The sequence below is a fragment of the Entelurus aequoreus genome, linkage group LG09 (genome assembly GCF_033978785.1).
Source record: "Entelurus aequoreus isolate RoL-2023_Sb linkage group LG09, RoL_Eaeq_v1.1, whole genome shotgun sequence".
Classification (NCBI taxonomy): Eukaryota; Metazoa; Chordata; class Actinopteri; order Syngnathiformes; family Syngnathidae; genus Entelurus; species Entelurus aequoreus.
In genome coordinates, this window is record NC_084739.1 from 29372757 (window position 1) to 29394318 (window position 21562).

At 38.2% G+C, this 21562-nt stretch overlaps 1 protein-coding gene across 1 annotated transcript in view; it reads left to right on the forward strand.

Moving 5' to 3' along the window:
• The first annotated feature begins 1815 nt into the window (after nucleotides 1-1815).
• Nucleotides 1816-21562, forward strand: part of eif2ak2 (eukaryotic translation initiation factor 2-alpha kinase 2) — a 34617-nt gene continuing 14870 nt past the window's right edge. Inside the window, exons 1-19 of the mRNA XM_062058518.1 lie at nucleotides 1816-2157; nucleotides 2309-2423; nucleotides 2515-2651; nucleotides 2728-2839; nucleotides 6631-6704; nucleotides 6796-6936; nucleotides 7011-7137; nucleotides 9432-9484; nucleotides 9600-9740; nucleotides 9815-9941; nucleotides 12466-12524; nucleotides 12603-12678; nucleotides 12801-12832; nucleotides 16363-16399; nucleotides 16501-16541; nucleotides 16618-16737; nucleotides 16839-16958; nucleotides 17025-17232; nucleotides 17310-17435. Coding sequence (XP_061914502.1) covers nucleotides 2048-2157; nucleotides 2309-2423; nucleotides 2515-2651; nucleotides 2728-2839; nucleotides 6631-6704; nucleotides 6796-6936; nucleotides 7011-7137; nucleotides 9432-9484; nucleotides 9600-9740; nucleotides 9815-9941; nucleotides 12466-12524; nucleotides 12603-12678; nucleotides 12801-12832; nucleotides 16363-16399; nucleotides 16501-16541; nucleotides 16618-16737; nucleotides 16839-16958; nucleotides 17025-17232; nucleotides 17310-17435 — 1956 coding nt within the window. The 5' untranslated portion in view covers nucleotides 1816-2047. The remainder of the gene's footprint in view (nucleotides 2158-2308; nucleotides 2424-2514; nucleotides 2652-2727; nucleotides 2840-6630; nucleotides 6705-6795; nucleotides 6937-7010; nucleotides 7138-9431; nucleotides 9485-9599; nucleotides 9741-9814; nucleotides 9942-12465; nucleotides 12525-12602; nucleotides 12679-12800; nucleotides 12833-16362; nucleotides 16400-16500; nucleotides 16542-16617; nucleotides 16738-16838; nucleotides 16959-17024; nucleotides 17233-17309; nucleotides 17436-21562) is intronic.

Here is a 21562-nt window from a genome sequence, read left to right on the forward strand (position 1 = left end):
ACGTGCAGTGATTTCTCCAGATTCTCTGAACCCTTTGATGATATTACGGACCGTAGATGGTGAAATCCCTAAATTCCTTGCAATAGCTGGTTGAGAAAGGTTTTTCTTAAACTGTTCAACAATTTGCTCACGCATTTGTTGACAAAGTGGTGACCCTCGCCCCATCCTTGTTTGTGAATGACTGAGCATTTCATGGAATCTACTTTTATACCCAATCATGGCACCCACCTGTTCCCAATTTGCCTGTTCACCTGTGGGATGTTCCAAATAAGTGTTTGATGAGCATTCCTCAACTTTATCAGTATTTATTGCCACCTTTCCCAACTTCTTTGTCACGTGTTGCTGGCATCAAATTCTAAAGTTAATGATTATTTGCAAAAAAAAAAAGTTTATCAGTTTGAACATCAAATATGTTGTCTTTGTAGCATATTCAACAGAATTTGGGTTGAAAATGATTTGCAAATCATTGTATTCCGTTTATATTTACATCTAACACAATTTCCCAACTCATATGGAAACGGGGTTTGTATATATATATATATATATATATATATATATATATATATATATATATATATATATATATATATATATATATATATATATACAAACCCCGTATATATATGTATATATATATACAGTACAGGCCAAAAGTTTGGACACACCTTCTCCTCATTCTATGCGTTTCCTTTATTTTTATATGTATGTATATATATATATGTAAATCAAAGCAATCCAATGTAGGTCAATACTGTATATGCTAAGCTATCTCAACAAAACATACAAATGTTAGCTTGGTGTTGTACTGTAGCTGACAAAGCAAATCAGTTTGATATCTAATGAAATAGTACATTTGTATTGAAATTAATTTACTTTATTTTTACAATATGCAGAGGGTCAATTAAGACTGAACTGTGGCCCCCGGGACGCACTTTGGATATCCCTGCAATTGGCAACTATGTGCGGCCCTCATTCGTTTGTTTTTTGTTTTTCGCTTAAAATACACGTTACAATAGATATATGTTCTGTGTGTGAGTCTGTTCTTGAATTTAAAAAGTTAGGTAACAAGTTTTAGTTTGAACTTAATAATATGAGGTTTAAATTTCATAAGGGGGACGGCGTGGCGCAGTTGGGAGAGTGGCCGTGCCAGCAACCTGAGGGTTCCTGGTTCAATCCCCACCTTCTACCAACCTCGTCACGTCCGTTGTGTCCTTGAGCAAGACACTTCACCCTTGCTCCTGATGGGTCGTGGTTAGGGCCTTGCATGGCAGCTCCCGCCATCAGTGTGTGAATGTGTGTGTGAATGGGTGAATGTGGAAATAGTGTCAAAGCGCTTTGAGTACCTTGAAGGTAGAAAAGCGCTATATAAGTATAACCCATTTATAAGAACTGGCTTGTTATACTTACCTAATATGAGATTATTTTTCTCATGACAAAAAATTGCTGAACAAAATATGTTTTTCTTTTTAGAGAAGAAAAATAAACAAACGTAGTTTTACTTTTTTGAAATGTATTTTTTTCAGTGTACCCGTTCGCGGTCTCATCCAGAAATAAACAAAAACAACTTGTTGAGCCTTTAATAAAGTATTTCCGTCTGAAATTAAATCGTGAAATCAAATAACTTCTGCACGATATTCTATTTTTGAGAGGCACCTTAGGTTTAGTCACTGTAATAAACAGTGCTGCATGTGAACTACATTTCCGGTGAGTCGTAGCTGTACTGTTGACTTCATGGACGTTTTTTGTGTGGTGCTTTTTTTTAAATGTGTTATGATTTATAAAAACACACGCTGATGGCGCTTATTTTGTATAAACTTAATCATCACACGACTTGTTCTTCTATTTAATAAACGTTTAAATAGAGAGTTATAGATTTTTGGATTACACGTGAAGGCACCATTCGGAGGGTGACTGGTTTTCATTTCGAGAACTCGAAACCGAAACCTAGACTTTTGCTGGAGTTGACACTGCACACTCGTGACACCGTCGACCGCCGAATAATTCGGTCTCTTAAACATATTTTTTTACACATGACGATTAATTAACGATGGATGCTGACGATTACGTAGCCAGACTAAACACTTACATTCAAAGAAAAGGACAGTTGAAACTCCACTATGAAGACGCAGGAACTGAAGGCCCGGATCACATTAAAAAGTGAGTTGAAATAACATCATATTTGGGATGTATTTAAGGAGTTGTTCACTAATGAAAATTGTTATTGTAAACAAAATACTTCAATGCTGTGTGTGTTCAATTGTTAAACGTTAATGCAGTGGTTGTGTGTTGAACATGTTTGTGTTCACAGATTTGCCATAAAAGCTGTTGTCAATGATAAGGCCTACCCAGAAGGAGTGGGGGAAAACAAGAAGGAAGCCAAACAAAAGGCTGCCAAGCATGCTCTGTGGGGCTTATTGAAAGAGGTTATTATTTAGGTGGTCAATGACATATCACTTTATGTGTTTATTTTTGTGGTAACATTAAATTAATGTAGATTATGTTGTATGTTGACAGACAGAGAGTGCATCAGATTCCTCTGTGGGACTGGTCCATTCTCATGATGATCATGTATCCTGGCTCTATTCTTACGGTAAAAAAATCAACATGCACATCACCTGTAACACCGAGTTCACCACAGGCACGACTTTTCAGTAAGTTACAACAATGTCGTTATAAGCTATGTTGCGCTATAGATTACTGTTTCAGACTATATTTTTTTTATAACAGATGTAGATTTTTAGTTGGAAGGATTGAGTATCCGGCTGGAACTGGGACAACAAAGAAGGAAGCTGAGGAAGAAGCTGCAAAGCTTGCTTATCTTAAGATAAATGCTTCAGTGGTAAGTAATCATGAATGGTAATCTTCTACACGCATGTCTTTTACCTCCCCTACTGTGCAAAAAGGGCCTTTTTTATGTTGTTTAATCTTAGGAGATGCCACAATATGAGACACTATGCGATACATTCAGGAGCGGACTGGGACAAAAATTTTGCGCTGGACTTTTTGTTTCAGACTGGCCCGCTGCATTCCCAGAAAGCCCCGACTGTTTTACTATTCAACTTAGTGGTGTCAAAAGTATTGATACTTTGATGCCAAAACGTAAAAAATACATTCATACCTGCCTTTTTCTGTATCGTCAGTGCTGAATACGGCAAAACACGGCAAAACACTTTCCCCCCGCTAGCCGCATCAATTCTCGACGTCTTAGCACTGAGTTAGTGCAGAAAAATAACCTGTGGTCTTAAAAAAAAAATCCAGTGTTTCCTGTATATTCAGTTATTCGTGGAAGACTGTCACATATGCGGATTTGGCGCTTCACTCATAAAAAATTACAATGGATCTGTGGCAGTGTAGCACAACTGTAAGTGTGGCGTAACTCAGCTCGGTTTGCCAGGGCAGATGAGAGCAGAGCTCCGCCACCACAAGCCCAGGTAGTGTACCTTACCACAGCGTGAACAAAACCTCCATAAGTGTGCAACCTAATTTTTATCACTTATGTAAGTGCTAAGAAAACACAGCAAGGAGACACCCTTCCATTGTTTGGCAACATTTTGAAGACCACTCGTTTACTTATTTCACCGGTGAGACAAAGTGTGATTCATGGTGACTCACAGTCAGTACGTGTCCATGCACTAAGTTCGTCCAATTTCTCAAATAGTTTGTCTCTAAATAAGCATTGTACAACCCATGGAAACACCTTAATCTGTTCGGTTTTTGTAAAGTCGGACTCATACGCCTGGGTAATGCGATTGAAAACCAGATCTTTCGACCGCCGGAGAGGACCCTTCGTATTGCGCATGCGCCAGTCTCAACGTGCGGGATACAACCCGGAAGCAGATACCATTCAATAAAAACATAAACAATTGTAACGAAGAGGAGACTTTATTTGCTTCACAAAGTAAAACAACATAACATTTTAAAGTGCATCGATTAGGGAAAAAAAATAGACAGATTTATTTAGGAGGGTAGAAAAGGAAATGTCAAATTGAGACTCCCAAACGAAATACGAATGAGATGAAGGAGAACCAAGCAGGTATATTAAAGGCGAATATTAAAGTGCACACAAACCTCTTCACGCTGCATTTGTACACTCCAAACAATAACTCTGTATTCCACACAACTGGCTAGATAGTCCAGAACAATAGCAACCTTCATCTGGAACAGTATCAGTCTAGGCACGAACAGTCTTTTCCTTCGGCTGTAAAACTCCTTCCATTAATCCACAGAGCCTTATCAATCAATCAATCAATCAATCAATGTTTATTTATATAGCCCTAAATCACAAGTGTCTCAAAGGGCTGTACAAGCCACAACGACATCCTCGGTACAGAGCCCACATACGGGCAAGGAAAACTCACCCCAGTGGGACGTCAATGTGAATGACTATGAGAAACCTTGGAGAGGACCGCATATGTGGGTAACCCCCCCCCTCTAGGGGAGACCGAAAGCAATGGATGTCGAGTGGGTCTGACATAATATTGTGAAAGTCCAACACATCAGCGAGAGTCCAGTCCATAGTGGGGCCAGCAGGAACCATCCCGAGTGGAGACGAGTCAGCAGCGTAGAGATGTCCCCATCTGATGAACAGGCTAGTGGTCCACCCCGGGTTTGGAGCAGAGTAGAAAAGAAAAGAAAAGAAAAGAATGGACTCTGAGACATTAGAAAATTTAGTTACCATGATTTTCCGTCTGGAAATTCCTGCGAAAAAACTCTCTGCCGCCGGTCTTTCTTTGCTGCGGACCTTCATCTGCTCCGATACATTCTTGGTCGTAGCGGCACGTTCGTAGCGCAATATAAGATCATTTCCTGATGCTGTCTGCAATTTAACATCAGCATAGCTATTACAGACGTATTATTAGTAATCTGTCCCAATATTACAGCGGACATCACATACTACTTGTATGGAGCTGCCGAACCCTAGTGTGAGATCATAGGTCAGGGGTCGGCAACCCGCGGCTCCGGGGCCGCATGCGGCTCTTTGACCACTCTGATGCGGCTCAGCTGCATACTTGCCGACCCTCCCGGTTTTCCCAGTATACTTAACGACCCCCCCCCCCCCCCCCGATTTTCCAAGGAGACTGACTCTCCTAGAAATCTCCCAGGGCAAATATTATCCTACTTTCACTCTAATTACTTAATCAAGGGCGTGCCCTAATGGCACTGCATTAATTGTCCTCTATAGCATTTACAAACAGCGTGCCAGCCCGGCCACATGTTATATGTTGCTTTTACTTGCACACGTAGGCGACAGCAAGGCATACTTGGTCAACAGTCACACAGCTTACACTGACCCTTATAAAACAACTTTAACACTGTTACGTTACAAATATGTGCCACACTGTGAACCCACACCAAAAAAGAATGACAAACACATTTCTGGAGAACATCCGCACCGTAACACAACACAACAAATACCCAGAATCCCATGCAGCCCTAACTCTTCCGGTCTACATTATACACCCCCGCTACCACCAAACCCCCCCACACGTCACACCCCCCCCTCTCTCCGTGCGTAGGTTGAGCGGAAGAGTTAGGGCTGCATGGGATTCTGGGTATTTGTTGTGTTGTGTTTATGTTGTGTTACAGTGCAGATGTTCTCCAGAAATGTGTTTGTCATTCTTTTTTGGTGTGGGTTCAAAGTGTGGCGCATATTTGTAACGTAACAATGTTAAAGTTGTTTTTGTACGGCTACCGTCAATGTAAGCTGTGTGGCTGTTGAACAAGTATGCTTTGCTGTCACATACGTGAGCAAGCAAAAGCTGCATTCAACATGTGGCCAAGCAGGTACGCTGTTTGGGCAGGCTGTAGAGGGCGCTAAAAGCAGTGCCAGCACGTCCTGAAATTTGGGAGTCTCCCGGAAAATTGAGAGAGTTGGCAAGAAAGACGCTATCAAGCACCATTCAATTAAAAGTCGCGGGCCGCACTAACATTAAATTTCCATATTAAGATGCGTGCCGGTGCGTGTGTCAGAGACTTCTGGTTAACATAGCGCAAAGCAATTTAAGCTTTGTATGCGGTGTTTTTCATTTTAAATTACCGGTATCAAAACATTTTTGTGGCTCCCATTGTTTTCTTTAATTTGTGAAACTTTCCAAAATGGCTCTATGAGTGGTAAAGGTTGCCGACCCCTGTCATAGGTCAACCTGAAAAGCAATACATTTATCCGCGCTAAAAGGAAATGAGCCCCCCCACTTCCATCGAGGTGATTTTTCCTGTTTTATCGACATTTTCTTCGCTCTATGCAGCACTAATTTTTAGTTTCTCTTTTCACTCTATGCAGAGAATTAACAGCGAGACAGCAGGATGCGGCAACCAAACTTGATAGTTGATATTGTTACGTAATTGGCTGTTTAGTGTGTCCCTCCTATTGCTCAGAGATCACTTACTGTTTTGTTAGGTTATCGGAGCGTGAGTTCCTGTGTTCATAGAACCAACCTTGCTTCACAACTTTCTGATTCTTCCGACCAAAAAATATATATACAGTATATCGAACGTTTTATCAAACATATTTTTTATTGATATCGATTGTGTCTATCGCCATATATATTGATATTGTTTTATTTCCCCAGCCCTATTAGTAAGTAGGCACCACTCTAATAAAGCCATCACTATTATTTTATTTATGTCAAGACTGGAGATGAGAAACCCTCTTCTACCTCCAGTCAACAAACGGAAGACATGAGGAAAAGTATATCGGAGATCTGGTAAGCACACACTATTGGTATCATTTGGTCTGATAGCTAACCGTTTGTTAACTGATTTGATCAATATCTACCTGTTTCTTTGGTACTGCAGTGACAAGACACACAATTTGAAGATCAAAGATGACTTTGTTGAGCCAAATTTTATCGGACACATCCTCTCCATCTGTCAGAGAACAAATCGCATTCATAATTTCATCGAAATGGAGAGAAGTGGCCCTCCTCATGACCTTAGGTATTGCTCATCCTGAGTATACCATCCCAATCTCTACATTAATGATGTCAAATGTTCCCTTCCTGTCAACGCAGATTTGTCTACAAGTTAGTGATCGATGAACAGCACTATCCTGCGGGTGAGGGGAAGAGTATTAAGGAAGCCAAACAAAAGGCTGCTCAGTTGGCCTTATCTGACCTTCGTAAGGGTTTGGACAGTGAGGTATTGCTTTTTTACTGATATATTTTTTTTAAATGATGCACTGCATACAAACCAACATTAATACGTTCTAGGTCGTCCTTCCATTTGTCAAAATTTTGAACAATTTTCCACTTCATTATTAAACGTAATGTTTTAGGTTTTATAGTACAATGTTGTAAAATGATCTGAATAAATATTCCCCCTTTTGTGTTAGCCGCTAAAGTTACAGTTAATTCTACCTATACTGTACATTACTTCATTAACATGAACACGTTTCTGCAAATATTCTATTATATCATATGGGAAAACTGAAGAAAATACACTTTGAAAACATTGTAAAGTAGGGATGTGGCGATCAGTATCAGACTATTTCCATAAAAAAGTATGTGATTTCGATTGCCATTTAATGATTTTTAATGCTGATCACAAACACTGATCCCCTCTGGCCGATACATATTTATTTTTAGTGCCACAGTGAAAAGCTAGCATGTAATTATGTGTCTCCATAGACAGCGTGGATCTGCTAAACATGTTACACACCGAGAACAAGACAGGAGTAGGCATGCTAACTGCTAAACTAACCGCTAAGTGAGTCTTTCTCAAATAGTAGGGTGGGCCCCTGTGCAATGGCAGGGTGGGGGGTATGTGACCTCGGCGAATATGCTTTTTTTGCCATATCAAAATAATAAGAAGCAAATGTAGCACTTGGCTTTACTGTAATGATGATGGGAGATGAGGAAAGACTGTGTTGTGTCCTTTAATGTTGTAATGTATTGTACAATGTTATGCAGAGGTATGGTTATAACAATTTTATAGACAAATGATACTATTTATAGTCATGGTGAAGAGTGATGGGGTTCAAAATATTTTCTTCTTTTAAAGGGGTGCAAAAGAGAAAATATTAGAGAAGCACTGCGCTAAGCTAACTTAAAACAGCTCCAAGAAATAAGTGCTTTGTAAACTTGAGGAAGTGTAGACGGAACCATGTTGCTGCAGAAAGTAAGCAGCTATTAACAGGTTATTAACAAGTAGATTGGTAAGAGCGAGGATAATATAACAGCAACTGTTGGTGTGGAGGCATTGTCACAGTCAGTAGTACACGACATGTAAGAGGCTGTTGGATCGATCCATAAATTAGTGATGTCGATACCAAGGGTAATATCCACATATGAGCAACACTGAAGTGATTAGATCAATATTTTTACAGCTGAGATAGGATCCAGCACCCCCCGCTACCCTGAAAGGGACATGCGGTAGAAAATGGATGGATGGAATTTGTTGTTGTTGTTGATGTTGATGAACTCAAGTGTTCTCATTTTTGTTAGGTATTATAAGTGGTGGATGTGTGATGAATGTGCAGATGCTCCCCTCCTGGGAGGTGAGTCTCTTTTACATTAGGACTAACACAGCTGACTTTGTGGTGCACCCCTTTTCACAAGGGTGACATGGTGTCAGGTATGATTCCGTGGTTATCCTTATATCCAACATAACAACTCTGCCATCCACTGGTCGCCTTCTGTGGCAGCATCACAAAAAAACTGACATGCAAATCGTTGTGTGTGGCGTGACATCATGAATGATGAAAGTATTTTTTTAAATTTTTGTCAGTTTCCAAACAGTGTGACCAAAAGAGTGTTTTGAGGTTGCACTGCATTCAACTGGTCACCCACTGCATCATGAATCATCCAATCTGTAATGTAACACATCGGCATGCTTCGGTATTAGACGTATAAGCTCGCGAGCTACGGCAAGAGATAAACTAGTTTTTATGTCGCACCCCAATTGCGTTTTGACTTTGTAATGCACAACACAATGCGATAGGTCAACCTGAAAAGTAATAAATTTTTCCGCGCTAAAAGGAAATGAGCCCCCCCACTTCCATCGAGGTGATTTTTCCTGTTTTATCGACATGTTTTTGCTCTATGCAGCACTAATTTTTAGTTTCTCTTCTCACTCCATGCAGAGAATTAACAGCGAGACAGCAGGATACGGCAACAAAACTTGACAGTTGATATTGTTACGTGATTGGCTGTTTAGTGTGTCCCTCCCATTGCTCAGAGATCACTTACTGTTTTGTTGGGTTATCGGAGCTTGAGTCCCTGTGTTCATAGAACCAACCTTGCTTCACAACTTTCTGATTCTTCCGACCAAAAAATATATAGATAGTATATCGAACGTTTTATCAAACATACTTTTTATTGATATCGATTATGTGTATATTGCCATATATATTGATATTGTTTTATCGCCCCAGCCCTATTAGTAAGTAGGCATCACTCTAATAAAGCCATCACTATTATTTTATTTATGTCAAGACTGGAGATGAGAAACCCTCTTCTACCTTCAGTCAACAAATGGAAGACATGAGGTAAAGTATATCGGAGATCTGGTTAGCACACACTATTGGTATCATTTGGTCTGATAGCCAACGTACACAGTTTAACTGATTTGATCAATATCTACCTGTTTCTTTGGTACTGCAGTGACAAGACACACAATTTGAAGACCGAAGATGACTTTGTTGAGACAAATTTTATCGGACGCATCCTCTCCATCTGTCAGAGAACAAATCGCATTCATAATTTCATCGAAATGGAGAAATGTGGCCCTCCTCATAACCTTAGGTATTGCTCATCCTGAGTATAACATCCCAATCTCTACATTAATGATGTCAAATGTTCCCATCCTGTCAACGCAGATTTGTCTACAAGTTAGTGATCGATGGACAGCACTATCCTGCGGGTGAGGGGAAGAGTATTAAGGAAGCCAAGCAAAAGGCTGCTCAGTTGGCCTTATCTGACCTTCGTAAGGGTTTGGACAGTGAGGTATTTCTTTTTTACTGTTAGTTTTTCTTTAAATGATGTACTGCATACAAACTAACGTTAATACGTTCTAGGTCGTCCTTCCATTTGTTAAAATTTTGAACAATTTTCTACTTCATTATGAAAAGTAATGTTTTAGGTTTTATAGTACAATGTTGTAAAATGATCTGAATAAATATTCCCCCTTTTGTGTTAGCCGCTAAAGTTAGACAGTTAATTCTACCTATACTGTACATTACTTCATTAACATGAACACGTTTCTGCAAATATTCTTTCATATCATATGGGAAAACTGAAGCAAATACACTTTGTTACATTGTAAAGTAGGGATGTGGCGATCAGTATCAGACGATTTCCATAAAAAAGTATTTGATTACGATCGCCAATTAATGATTTTCAATGCTGATCACAAACACTGATCCCCTCTGGCTGATACATATTTATTTTTAGTGCCACAGTGAAAAGCTAGCATGTAATTATGTGTCTCTATACACAGTGTGGAGCTGCTAAACATGTTACACACCGAGAACAAGACAGGAGTAGGCATGCTAACTGCTAAACTAACCGCTAAGTGAGTCCTTCTTAAATAGTGTAATGCTGATGAGAGATGAGGAAAGACTGTGTTGTGTCCTTTAATGTTGTAATGTATTGTACAATGTTATGCAGAGGTATGGTTATAACAATTTTATAGACAAATTATACTATTTATAGTCATGGTGAAGAGTGATGGGGTTCAAAATATTTTCTTCTTTTAAAGGGGTGCAAAACAGAAAATATTAGAGAAGCACTGCGCTAAGCTAACTTAAAACAGCTCCAAGAAATAAGTGCTTTGTAAACTTGAGGAAGTGTAGACGGAACCATGTTGCTGCAGAAAGTAAGCAGCTATTAACAGGTTATTAACAAGTAGATTGATAAGAGCGAGGATAATATAACAGCAACTGTTGATGTGGAGGCATTGTCACAGTCAGTAGTACACGACATGTAAGAGGATGTTGGATCGATCCATACATTGGTGATGTCGATACCAAGGGTAATATCCATATATATGAGCAACACTGGAGTGATTAGATCCCGAAAGGGACAAGCGATAGAAAATGAATGGATGGAATTTGTTGTTGTTGTTGTTAATGTTTATAAACTCAAGTGTTCTCATTTTTGTAAGGTATTATAAGTGGCGGATGTGTGATGAATGTGCAGATGCTCCCCTCCTGGGAGGTGAGTCTCTTTTACATTAGGACTAACACAGCTGACTTTGTGGTGCACCCCTTTTTACAAGGGTGACATGGTGTCAGGTCATGTCATGCATGATGAAAGTATTTTTTTCAATTTTTGTCAGTTTCCAAACAGTGTGATCAAAAGAGTGTTTTGAGGTTGCACTGTATTCAACTGGTCACCCACTGCATCATGAATCACATCGGCATGCTTCGGTATTAGACGTATAAGCTAGCAAGCTACGGCAAGAGATAAGCTAGTTTTTATGTCGCACCCCAATTGCATTAGACTTTGTAATGCACAACACAATGTGATAGGGCACCTATGTACTGGCTGAAAAACACGAACAATCATGTTACAGTACCTTTTAAAGTATTGGCCCACATTTCATGTTTTGTTTGTACACAGCTGGCTCGATACTGTATGTAGTTCTAATATCCCGTATGACAGTTGTCTCTTTGGTCCAGCTGGCCGAGGAAGTTTTTTCCGGTTTATTTTGGATAAACACTCCATTTATGTCGAAATAGCATGGCTCCAAGTTCCACATTTACAGCGTCAAAGTCACACCGACCTCATTCTCACTTCTCACACTTCTATAAGCAGTAGTTCATCCTCCATATATTTAGCTTCAAAAAGAGAGCTGTGAATCTTAATTTGTCCAAAAATAGTAAACTTTGTTGTCTGTTATCAAGTCTGCCATGATTAGAAAACAGTTGCGTTTGTTTCCGGAAGTAGGAATACCATTTGTTGCCGGAAGTCGGAAGAGTGCTCCTATGGAAACTGAAATAAATGCGCTTAGGAAATTAGTTTCGACAATGACTAAAATAACCAAAATACGGTAAATATTGTACATATTACATATTGTAATGAACATGTCTTTTACTACAATATATATATATACGTATATTACGTTGATAGATTGTTTTGAAGTTGTTTTTGAGGGCTTTGAAGGCTACAACAGTGACTCCCATGAGCCACATTTTCCAAGCGTTTTTTTTATCATCTTTAAAGTCCTACAAAAAAACAACACATATTTAGATAGATAGATAGATAGTACTTTATTGATTCCTTAAGGAGAGTTCCCTCAGGAAAATTAAAGTTAAAATTCCAGCAGCAGTGTACTGTATTTGTTCTTGTCTCACATAATGATTGTGAACGATAGGCACAATTCCAAAAAAAGTGCAGTTACCCTTTAAGATCATGGCAGAATAGGGCCCATTCAGTGTAATGTCAGATTCTCCTATTTCCGTAATTGGACATTTGATTTCCATTTGACACAGCACTGTGAGTCTAAAGTTTCTTTTGTGTGTGATAGGTTTCACCTTCTCGTGCCAATAATCCACCAACCAACCGGAATTCCTCAGCCACTGTGCCGTAAGTCACTGACTGAGAAGTTCTTAAAATTGTTACATTGGATAATTTAAAACTTTGCTTTTTTCATTCTCAATGCAGGTCCCCTAATGTTCAGTTAAAAAGACCATCTACAGACATCTCAATTCGCTTTGTTGATTCTTCTCCCAAAATTCAGGTGTGTTATTACTAATTCGTTATTCTAAAATTAAGTTATCTAAAAACACAATTGAATCTAATATGTCAAGTGTTCCTCATCTGATTACCTAAACTAAATTATAACTTGTATCCCCCTCCAAGGGTAAAAGTCCAGACTGGAAACCTAAAGTAAAGTAAGTCATCCTTTGGGATCAACTATGAATACAACTTTGGAAAATATTTGTTCTACTGCATTGGCATAGGTATTGGAAAAAGATGGTTGTGTCATATTCAAATAAATACAAGCGGCTTCTCCCCAAGCGAGTCTGAGCTTGTCTTCCTGTCACCCACAAGATATTATTTGAACTATAAGTGATAGTAAAACCATTTCGAAACGGTTTCCAGGGGCTCCTATAAAAGATCATAGCATATCCAATCGTGTTTTATTTTTCCAAAATTTTAATAATCTACCTGCTAATTTACTGTTATTAGCAAATTACTTTCTGCTTTAACGTGTATACATCTACACCTCTGTTGGAGTGTACTAAGCACTTATTCCTATGTTTTTTGGCTACTTTACATTAGTTTTGGGCAATACTACAATTATGGGTATCGATTCAATACCAATTAGTTACAGCGGCAGTATTGGTCATACATTGGTTCTTTCTTAAATTTAAAAGAAAAAGATCACAACTGTAATTTAATATTTATATTATTTATTTTCCTTTTTATTACCGTACATACACAATTTGTAATAAAGTCCATTTTGCAAAATAACTCAAAGAAAAACTGTCGTTGGCTCCTATTTCCTAGGTTTGTAAACAATAACAAAAACGACCAAAAAACTATTTTGTGATCATGAAATACTTCGATCTAGTCTATATACTATATACTGTACATATATAGTATATATAAAGTCGTGATCAAAGTTTACATACACTTGTGAAGGACATAATGTCATGGCTTTCTTGAGTTTCCAATAATTTCTACAACTCTTATTTTTTTGTGATAGAGTGATTGGAGCACAAAAAACAAAAAACATTCATGATGTTTGGTTATTTTATGAATTTCTTATGGGTCTACTGAAAATGTGACCAAATCTGCAAAAGGCTGCTCAGTTGGCCTTATCTGACCTTCGTAAGGGTTTGGACAGTGAGGTATTGCTTTTTTACTGATAGTTTTTCTTTAAATGATGTACTGCATACAAACTAACGTTAATACGTTCTAGGTCGTCCTTCCATTTGTTAAAATGTTGAACAATTTTCTACTTCATTATGAAAAGTAATGTTTTAGGTTTTATAGTACAATGTTGTAAAATGATCTGAATAAATATTCCCCCTTTTGTGTTAGCCGCTAAAGTTAGACAGTTAATTCTACCTATACTGTACATTACTTCATTAACATGAACACGTTTCTGCAAATATTCTTTCATATCATATGGGAAAACTGAAGCAAATACACTTTGTTACATTGTAAAGTAGGGATGTGGCGATCAGTATCAGACGATTTCCATAAAAAAGTATTTGATTACGATCGCCAATTAATGATTTTCAATGCTGATCACAAACACTGATCCCCTCTGGCTGATACATATTTATTTTTAGTGCCACAGTGAAAAGCTAGCATGTAATTATGTGTCTCTATACACAGTGTGGAGCTGCTAAACATGTTACACACCGAGAACAAGACAGGAGTAGGCATGCTAACTGCTAAACTAACCGCTAAGTGAGTCCTTCTTAAATAGTGTAATGCTGATGGGAGATGAGGAAAGACTGTGTTGTGTCCTTTAATGTTGTAATGTATTGTACAATGTTATGCAGAGGTATGGTTATAACAATTTTATAGACAAATTATACTATTTATAGTCATGGTGAAGAGTGATGGGGTTCAAAATATTTTCTTCCTACCCTAGACAGAATTTTCAGGGGGGTGGCTTCATATTCTTGCATAACAATGTTTTAACCTTATTTATTAATTAATAAAATGTAATATTGAGCCTGCTAATCATTCTGTAATTGAGGACTCGACCGGAAAATAATTTACACAATATTTCCGCCAGCCATAAAAATCCACCCATCCTAAACTGATGTACTAGCATTTCTTTAGGTGCAAATATCACATAATAAGATTACAAAACATCTCTGACAAAGCATGATCCTATTGTAAGACATTTTTATTTTGTTAATGTCAGGGTTTCCCCTAAATTGCCAAAATGCCTGTGTTGGTGGGGACGTGGTCGATATGACATCATCCCATGATTTGCTATGATGCATATATTCTTTAAAAAGGCAAAACAAAATTAAATATACATTTAAAACAAATCTGTTATAAGTATAATATTAGCATATATATTTGTCTTACATAATATCATTTTGTTCTATTTTTAAATTGTTGCTGCTTATTGTTATTATTTTTTTTAGAGATTTCTCCAATTCTTTTAGTCACTTTTTATATAATTAAAACGATTGGCAACAAATCTAGCATCTATTTTTGGTGTTGTTGGCGACTGTACTCGTGTTTAGAGACTCCGTTTAGATTCTGTCGCTCCATGTCCGTGACGAAAAGCGAGCTGCATAGAGCCTGACGTCACACTTGCTTTGCGTTGCTGGGAGCCTTTCTCTCACTAAAAGCCCCCAGTGTCATTTTAAATTGTGAAAATCGCTGTCCGCAGGTATATCTCAAATATATTTAAGTACGTCCACAGCACGGACATTCTGCCTCCGCTCCAGACAACCCCGTACGTAAGAATAGTGTTAATGTGTATGTTAGTGTGTTTTGGTGGTCATTTTTCCCATGGTCTGTGAACACACCGTGTCTGCACAGAATGAACAAATGTTGTGTGTCTAGGAGTGAAACACGGAGACAGACGTGTGTGCACGGAGGAAATACTTGTTGGAATTGGGCCCATTGTTATCATAAAATTAGCAATAAAAGCTAAAAAGAAAGTCAGACTTTGTTTTGTTCTGGATGCTACAATACATTATATTACTTTATTTTGTTAGGTATGGCGGCTAATATGAAGCCCTACATTAAGCAGAAAGTCTGAATGTAGTCAAACCGGATGTATAGCGTAGCACTTTTATTTTGAAGCCGGAAAAGTGTGTGATTGTTTTAAGAAATTGTCTTGACATGTTTTGATGTTGGATCGACTGTTTGCAATAAACAAAAAAAGTCTCCTTTTGATATCCTGCTGATCGTCTTTCATTTCTGTTGAGCTTTTATGTCATCTTACTCACTAAAGCAGTCACAGTAACAATCGAAATGTTATGTTATCACTAAACCTTAAACGTAATCTGAACACGAAAGTGAAGCACCACCCACCTCGAGAACGATGCGCGCAGCAGGCGTTTGCTGCAGGGATGTTACGTCTTCTCACGGCGAAAAATAAATGTATAGTTAATGCGTTATAGTGTTAACTTTGACAGCCCTAATATATATATATATATATATATATATATATATATATATATATATATATATATGTACACATATATGTATGTGTATATATATATATGTATATATATATATATATATATATATATATATATATATATATATATATATATATATATATATATATATATATATATATATATATATATATATATATATATATATATATATATATATATATATATATATATACACATACTCAGACAAAATTTACCATATATCTGGGTAAACATGACTTTTTTTTTTTTTACTAATTTCTTTTTACTTTTAGAATTGCAGCAAATTTCCCAGATAGGTGCCAACAAAAGGTAAATAAATGGAAATATCAAGTAAAATGTAATCATTTGCAGTTGTTTGGGAAGTAGTTGCATCTGTGCGTCATCTTCATTCCATAACTGTATTGTTTAAGGACGCGAAGAGATCAGATGTCAAAGGGGACCATACCTCAAGGTATGTGAAGAAAAAATATTTTTGGAAAAGATAAATTACATTTTGCGCTGACGACCTGTCCTATTCTCTGAAACAGGTTCAAGGAGGACTTTGATGTGGTAGAACACCTTGGCAATGGAGGCTTTGGACATGTTTTAAAGGCTAAACACAAGTTGGAGGGAAAGTACTATGCTGTGAAAGCTGTGTCTTATACAGAGTAAGTCAACTTCAGTTTGCTATTGCAGTCGTCTGTTTAATTGTTGCCCTCCGAGCAATATGGCAGGACTTCTTCAATTAATCAATATTCTTTTTGGTCAGTAACTCTAGGCGTGAGGTGTTGGCTCTATCAGAGTTTCAACACGACAACGTTGTGAGATACTACACATGTTGGTTGGAAGACGGTGCTTACCAGTCTTCCAGTGCAAGTCACTCTTCCTGGTGAGTTCCATTCAAGCATCCGTAAGGACTGTGTGCTGCAGAAAATTTTAACAACAAGAGTTGCAGTCCATTCTGTAGGTCCCCGCCGAAGAAGTCCCTTCATATTCAGATGGAGTTGTGTGAGGCCAATACTCTCTGTATGTGGATAGATGATAAGAATGAAAAGAACGTGGAGCGTTCACAAAGAAGACAGGACAGCCTTGCCATTGCAAAGCAAATAGTGAGTGGCGTCGAGTACATTCATTCCAAAAAGTTTTTTCACAGAGACCTGAAGGTGAGTTTTTATATAGCACAGCTGTCACAGAAGGAAGGCACTTTTCGGTTCTTATTTGTCTTTTCTTTAATGGTAAGCCTGCCAACATCCTGTTTGGGTCAGGAGAAGTCATTAAGATTGGGGATTTTGGCCTTGTTGCTGACGACGAGAGAAAAGAGAGAACCGGAAACCCGGGAACCCCGAGTTATATGGCGCCTGAGCAGGTGAGTTACTGGTATATCTTTGATTTTTTTTCTCCTTTCGCCTCTTCATCAAATTTCACATATATCTTATATTTTAATAAGCAGTGATTCCCAACAAACTGTAAGAGATCATCAAGGTGTACCGTAAATCAGTGGTCCCCAACCTTTTTGTAGCTGCGGACGCTTGAAAATTTGTCCCACGGACCGGGGGGGGGGGGGGAATTTATTTATTTATTTATTTGTTTTTCTTATCATAAAGAAATACAATCATGTGTGCTTACGGGCTGTATCCCTGTAGACTTTATTATCTACATTGATAGATAATGTATAAAATGTGTTTTTCTATGTTGATTTAATAAAAAAAATTTTTTTTTTTTTTTTTTAATTTTTTTTTCTGGTACTAATCGGTACCGGTCCGCGGCCCAGTGGTTGGGGACCACTGCCGTAAATGATTAATCTTACTTCATTGCACAGAAAATTATGAGTAATTTACTCCTACAAATAACCTGTCTTTGGTCAGCTACAGTATCTATTCCAGCATATTGTCTTTATTAACCTAGCTTTTTTTGACACTGAATTTATGTAATTGAATTTTTTGCTTTGACAATTTTACTGAATAAAAAAATGGGTATGAGTAAAATGCTTGTGTTTAATATTGAGTTTAGTAAAACACAGTGTTTTAAAATTCAGTTTATAAAAATTCAGTGTACAAAAATTCCATGCAAAAAACTCATTATTATTATTATTCGTTGCTTCAAAACTCAAGACCCCCTTCTGGTCAATTATGACCAGTTTGCAATGAGGGGGCAAGTTTGCAGTCACGTGACATGGATCTTCTGAAGGCAAAGAGGCAGTTAATGCAACACTACAGCTGACCATGCAATCTGCTGTATGGGCTTGGATCCCTTTTTCGGAACACTTTAAACATGTACAGGTTGCTGCGTATTAGTGAAACAATTTCCTAAGATTCTGTAAAAAAACGATAAAAGCTGATCACACAATACAATACAAAAATTCAGACAAAAATGACTGATAGAATGCTAAAAATGTAATGACAGACCACTTTTTACTGAATAAGACACGCACAATGTACATGGAAATAAAAAATGTGGGATTTACATTAACTATTAAGTTAGAACAATAAAACACTGAATATTAACGTCGCTCCTCTTTTACTTCAAACCACCTCCTCAATCTTACTTTTGCAATCAAGCAAAATGCAAAAAACACAGCGAAACAAACGCAAAAGGTACACCTAAACCTACATATTCGATAATACACCACTTTTCTGGATAACTTTGTTGTAGAAATCTGCTTCCGCGTCTGTTCCTGACACTCGCGTCTCACGCTGGGTGCTCTGTAAACAAATCCCGCCCACTCTTGCCAGCCTGGGCCTGCTGTGATGTAGTCCCTATGATTACCGCAATAACCCATTTGTCACGCAAAAGTGCAAATTGCAACCATTGGAATTATTTCTAAAGTTCAACACTTAAAGGTCATTTGAAAACAGTTCTGCACATCATAGTGCCGGCTAAAGTTTCAATGTTATCAATTTAGACAGGGCAACTACTATGGCTAGTGGAGGAAGATAAACAACTACGTTAACTCTAAACATGTACTTTGATTTATTAAAAATGTGCCACAAAGCATGCTGGCAGCCAGCATCCCTCCCGTCGCTGGGACTTCTACAAGTTTCTCCAGGATGCTTTACGGCCCTTTTTTGGTAAAAAGTTGCTAATGTTATGTTTTAAGAGTTGATATAATAGTTGTTTATGATAGCTAACAATTTTGTTTACGAGGGATGTAACAGTGTCAAAATATCACGGTACAATATTATCATGGTATTAAGGCCACGGTATGATATTATTGTGGTATATGTCAAAAAAATTAAAATAATTTAAATAAGGTTATAGTGTAAAATTAAGTGGCAGGAATGTTTAGGATAACACACTTACTGTAATTTAACACAAACATAATGCTAAAATGTTCAAAGCAAGTATTTCGAAGCACAAAAAATTGTGCATGAACATCTACTGTTTTAAGAAAATATTTTAAAAAAAACTTAGTTGAGTGTCTTTAAAGTGACAAAGTAAACATCCAGTCTAACATTCATGTTCCCTTTAGTGTCTTTCATCTTTTACTTTATGAGACATGTCTTGTATCAGTTTGGTTAATGCAGTTTCTCAGAGACGTTAACCAACAATATGACTTTTAATAATGTTAATACCTCACAAAATGACGTTTAGCTTTGCTGGTTTCAAAAATGTTTCTGGGTGACAGTTTATGAGGGGGCGACTTGTCCAAGGTGTACGCTGCCTTCGTGACATCGGGAGAGACAAGAGGTACAAAATGGATGCTTGATTGTGGATTTATCAAGTAGTTTTTCAGTAGTAGTAGTAGTTTTTTTGGTGATTACCTCTGTGCGGTGCGACGAGACGGGCTGGATCTGTGTTGGCTTGGAAGTGCTTGAGATGAAAGGCAAGGCAAGGCAACTTTATTTGTATAGCGCTTTTCATACACAAGGCAGACTCAAAGTGCTTCACAGACAACAAAGTGAAATGAAAGAAAATAAAAGCAAAATTAAAATGCAGACAATAAAAATAAAAACAGTGTGGACGTTAAAAGTTAAAAGATTTAGCTGAAAGCTAAGGTGAACATAAAAGTCTTCAGTCTAGTTTTAAAAGTAGTCAGAGTTGGGGAGAGTCTGACATCTTCAGGAAGTTTATTCCAGCTATTTGTTGCATAGTGACTGAATGATGCTCTCCCTTGATTTGAGTTTACTCTTGGAACCGCTAACAGATTGGTCTCAGAAGATCTTAGTGATCTAGAGGGCTTATATAGTGGGAGCATATCAGTGATATACTTCGGCCCTAGACCAGGGGTCGGCAACCTTTACCACTCAAAGAGCCATTTTGGCAAGTTTCACAAATTAAAGAAAGTAATGGGAGCCACAAAAAATGTTTTAAAAGAAAAACACCGCATACAAAGCTTAAATGCTTTGTGCTATGTTAACCAGGGGTCTCCGACACACGCACCGGCACGCACTTTAATGTGGAAATTTGATGTTAGTGCAGCCCGCGAGTTTTGAATGAATGGCGCTTGATAGCGTCATACTTGCCAACCCTCTCATTTTTCCCGGGAGACTCCCGAATATCAGAGCGTGATGACACTGCATTTGGCGCCCTCTACAGTCTGCCCTAACAGTGCACCTGCTCGACTACACGTAGAATGCAATTTCAGCTTGCTCACGTAAGTGACAGCAAGGCGTACTACCTCAGCAGCCACACATCTTACACTGATGGTACCAATACCCAGAATCCCATGCAGCCCTAACTCTTCCGCTCAACCAACGCACGGAGAGGCGGGGGGTTGATGTGTGGGGGGATATGATGGTAGCGGGGGTGTATAATGTAGACCGGAAGAGTTAGGGCTGCATGGGATTCTGGGTAATGGTTGTGTTGTGTTTATGTTGTGTTACGGTGGGATGTTCTCCAGAAATGTGTTTTTCATTCTTTTTTGGTGTGGGTTCACAGTGTGGCGCATATTTGTAACGTAACAATGTTAAAGTTGTTTGATACGGCTACCGTCAGTGTAAGCTGTGTGGCTGATGAGTAAGTATGCTTTGCTGTCTCCTGTGTGAGCAAGTAATAACAACATGCAACATGTGGCTGAACTGGCATGCTGTATGTAAATGCTATAGAGGACAATTACTGCAGTGCAATTAGGGCACGCCCTTTATTTAGTAATTAGAGTATAAATAGGATTATTTTTTCCCTGGGAGTAATCTATGAGAGACACTGAGATCCATAAGTCTCCTGGGAAAATCGGGGTGGGGGGTCGGCATGTATGTAGCTGAGCCGCATCAGAGTGGTCAAGGAGCCGCATGCGGCTCCGGAGCCGCGGGTTGCCGAACCCTGCCCTAGACCATGTAGTGATTTACAGTGTTGGGACTAACGCGTTACAAAGTAACGCGTTACTGTAACGCCGTTAGTTTCGGCGGTAACTAGTAATCTAACGCGTTATTTTTTATTTTTCAGTAACTCAGTTACCGTTACTACATGATGCGTTACTGCGTTATTTTACATTACTTTTAATGTAGTATAAAGTGTGTTAGTGTCGTAGTTCTGATTCTTGTTTCACAAACCGGA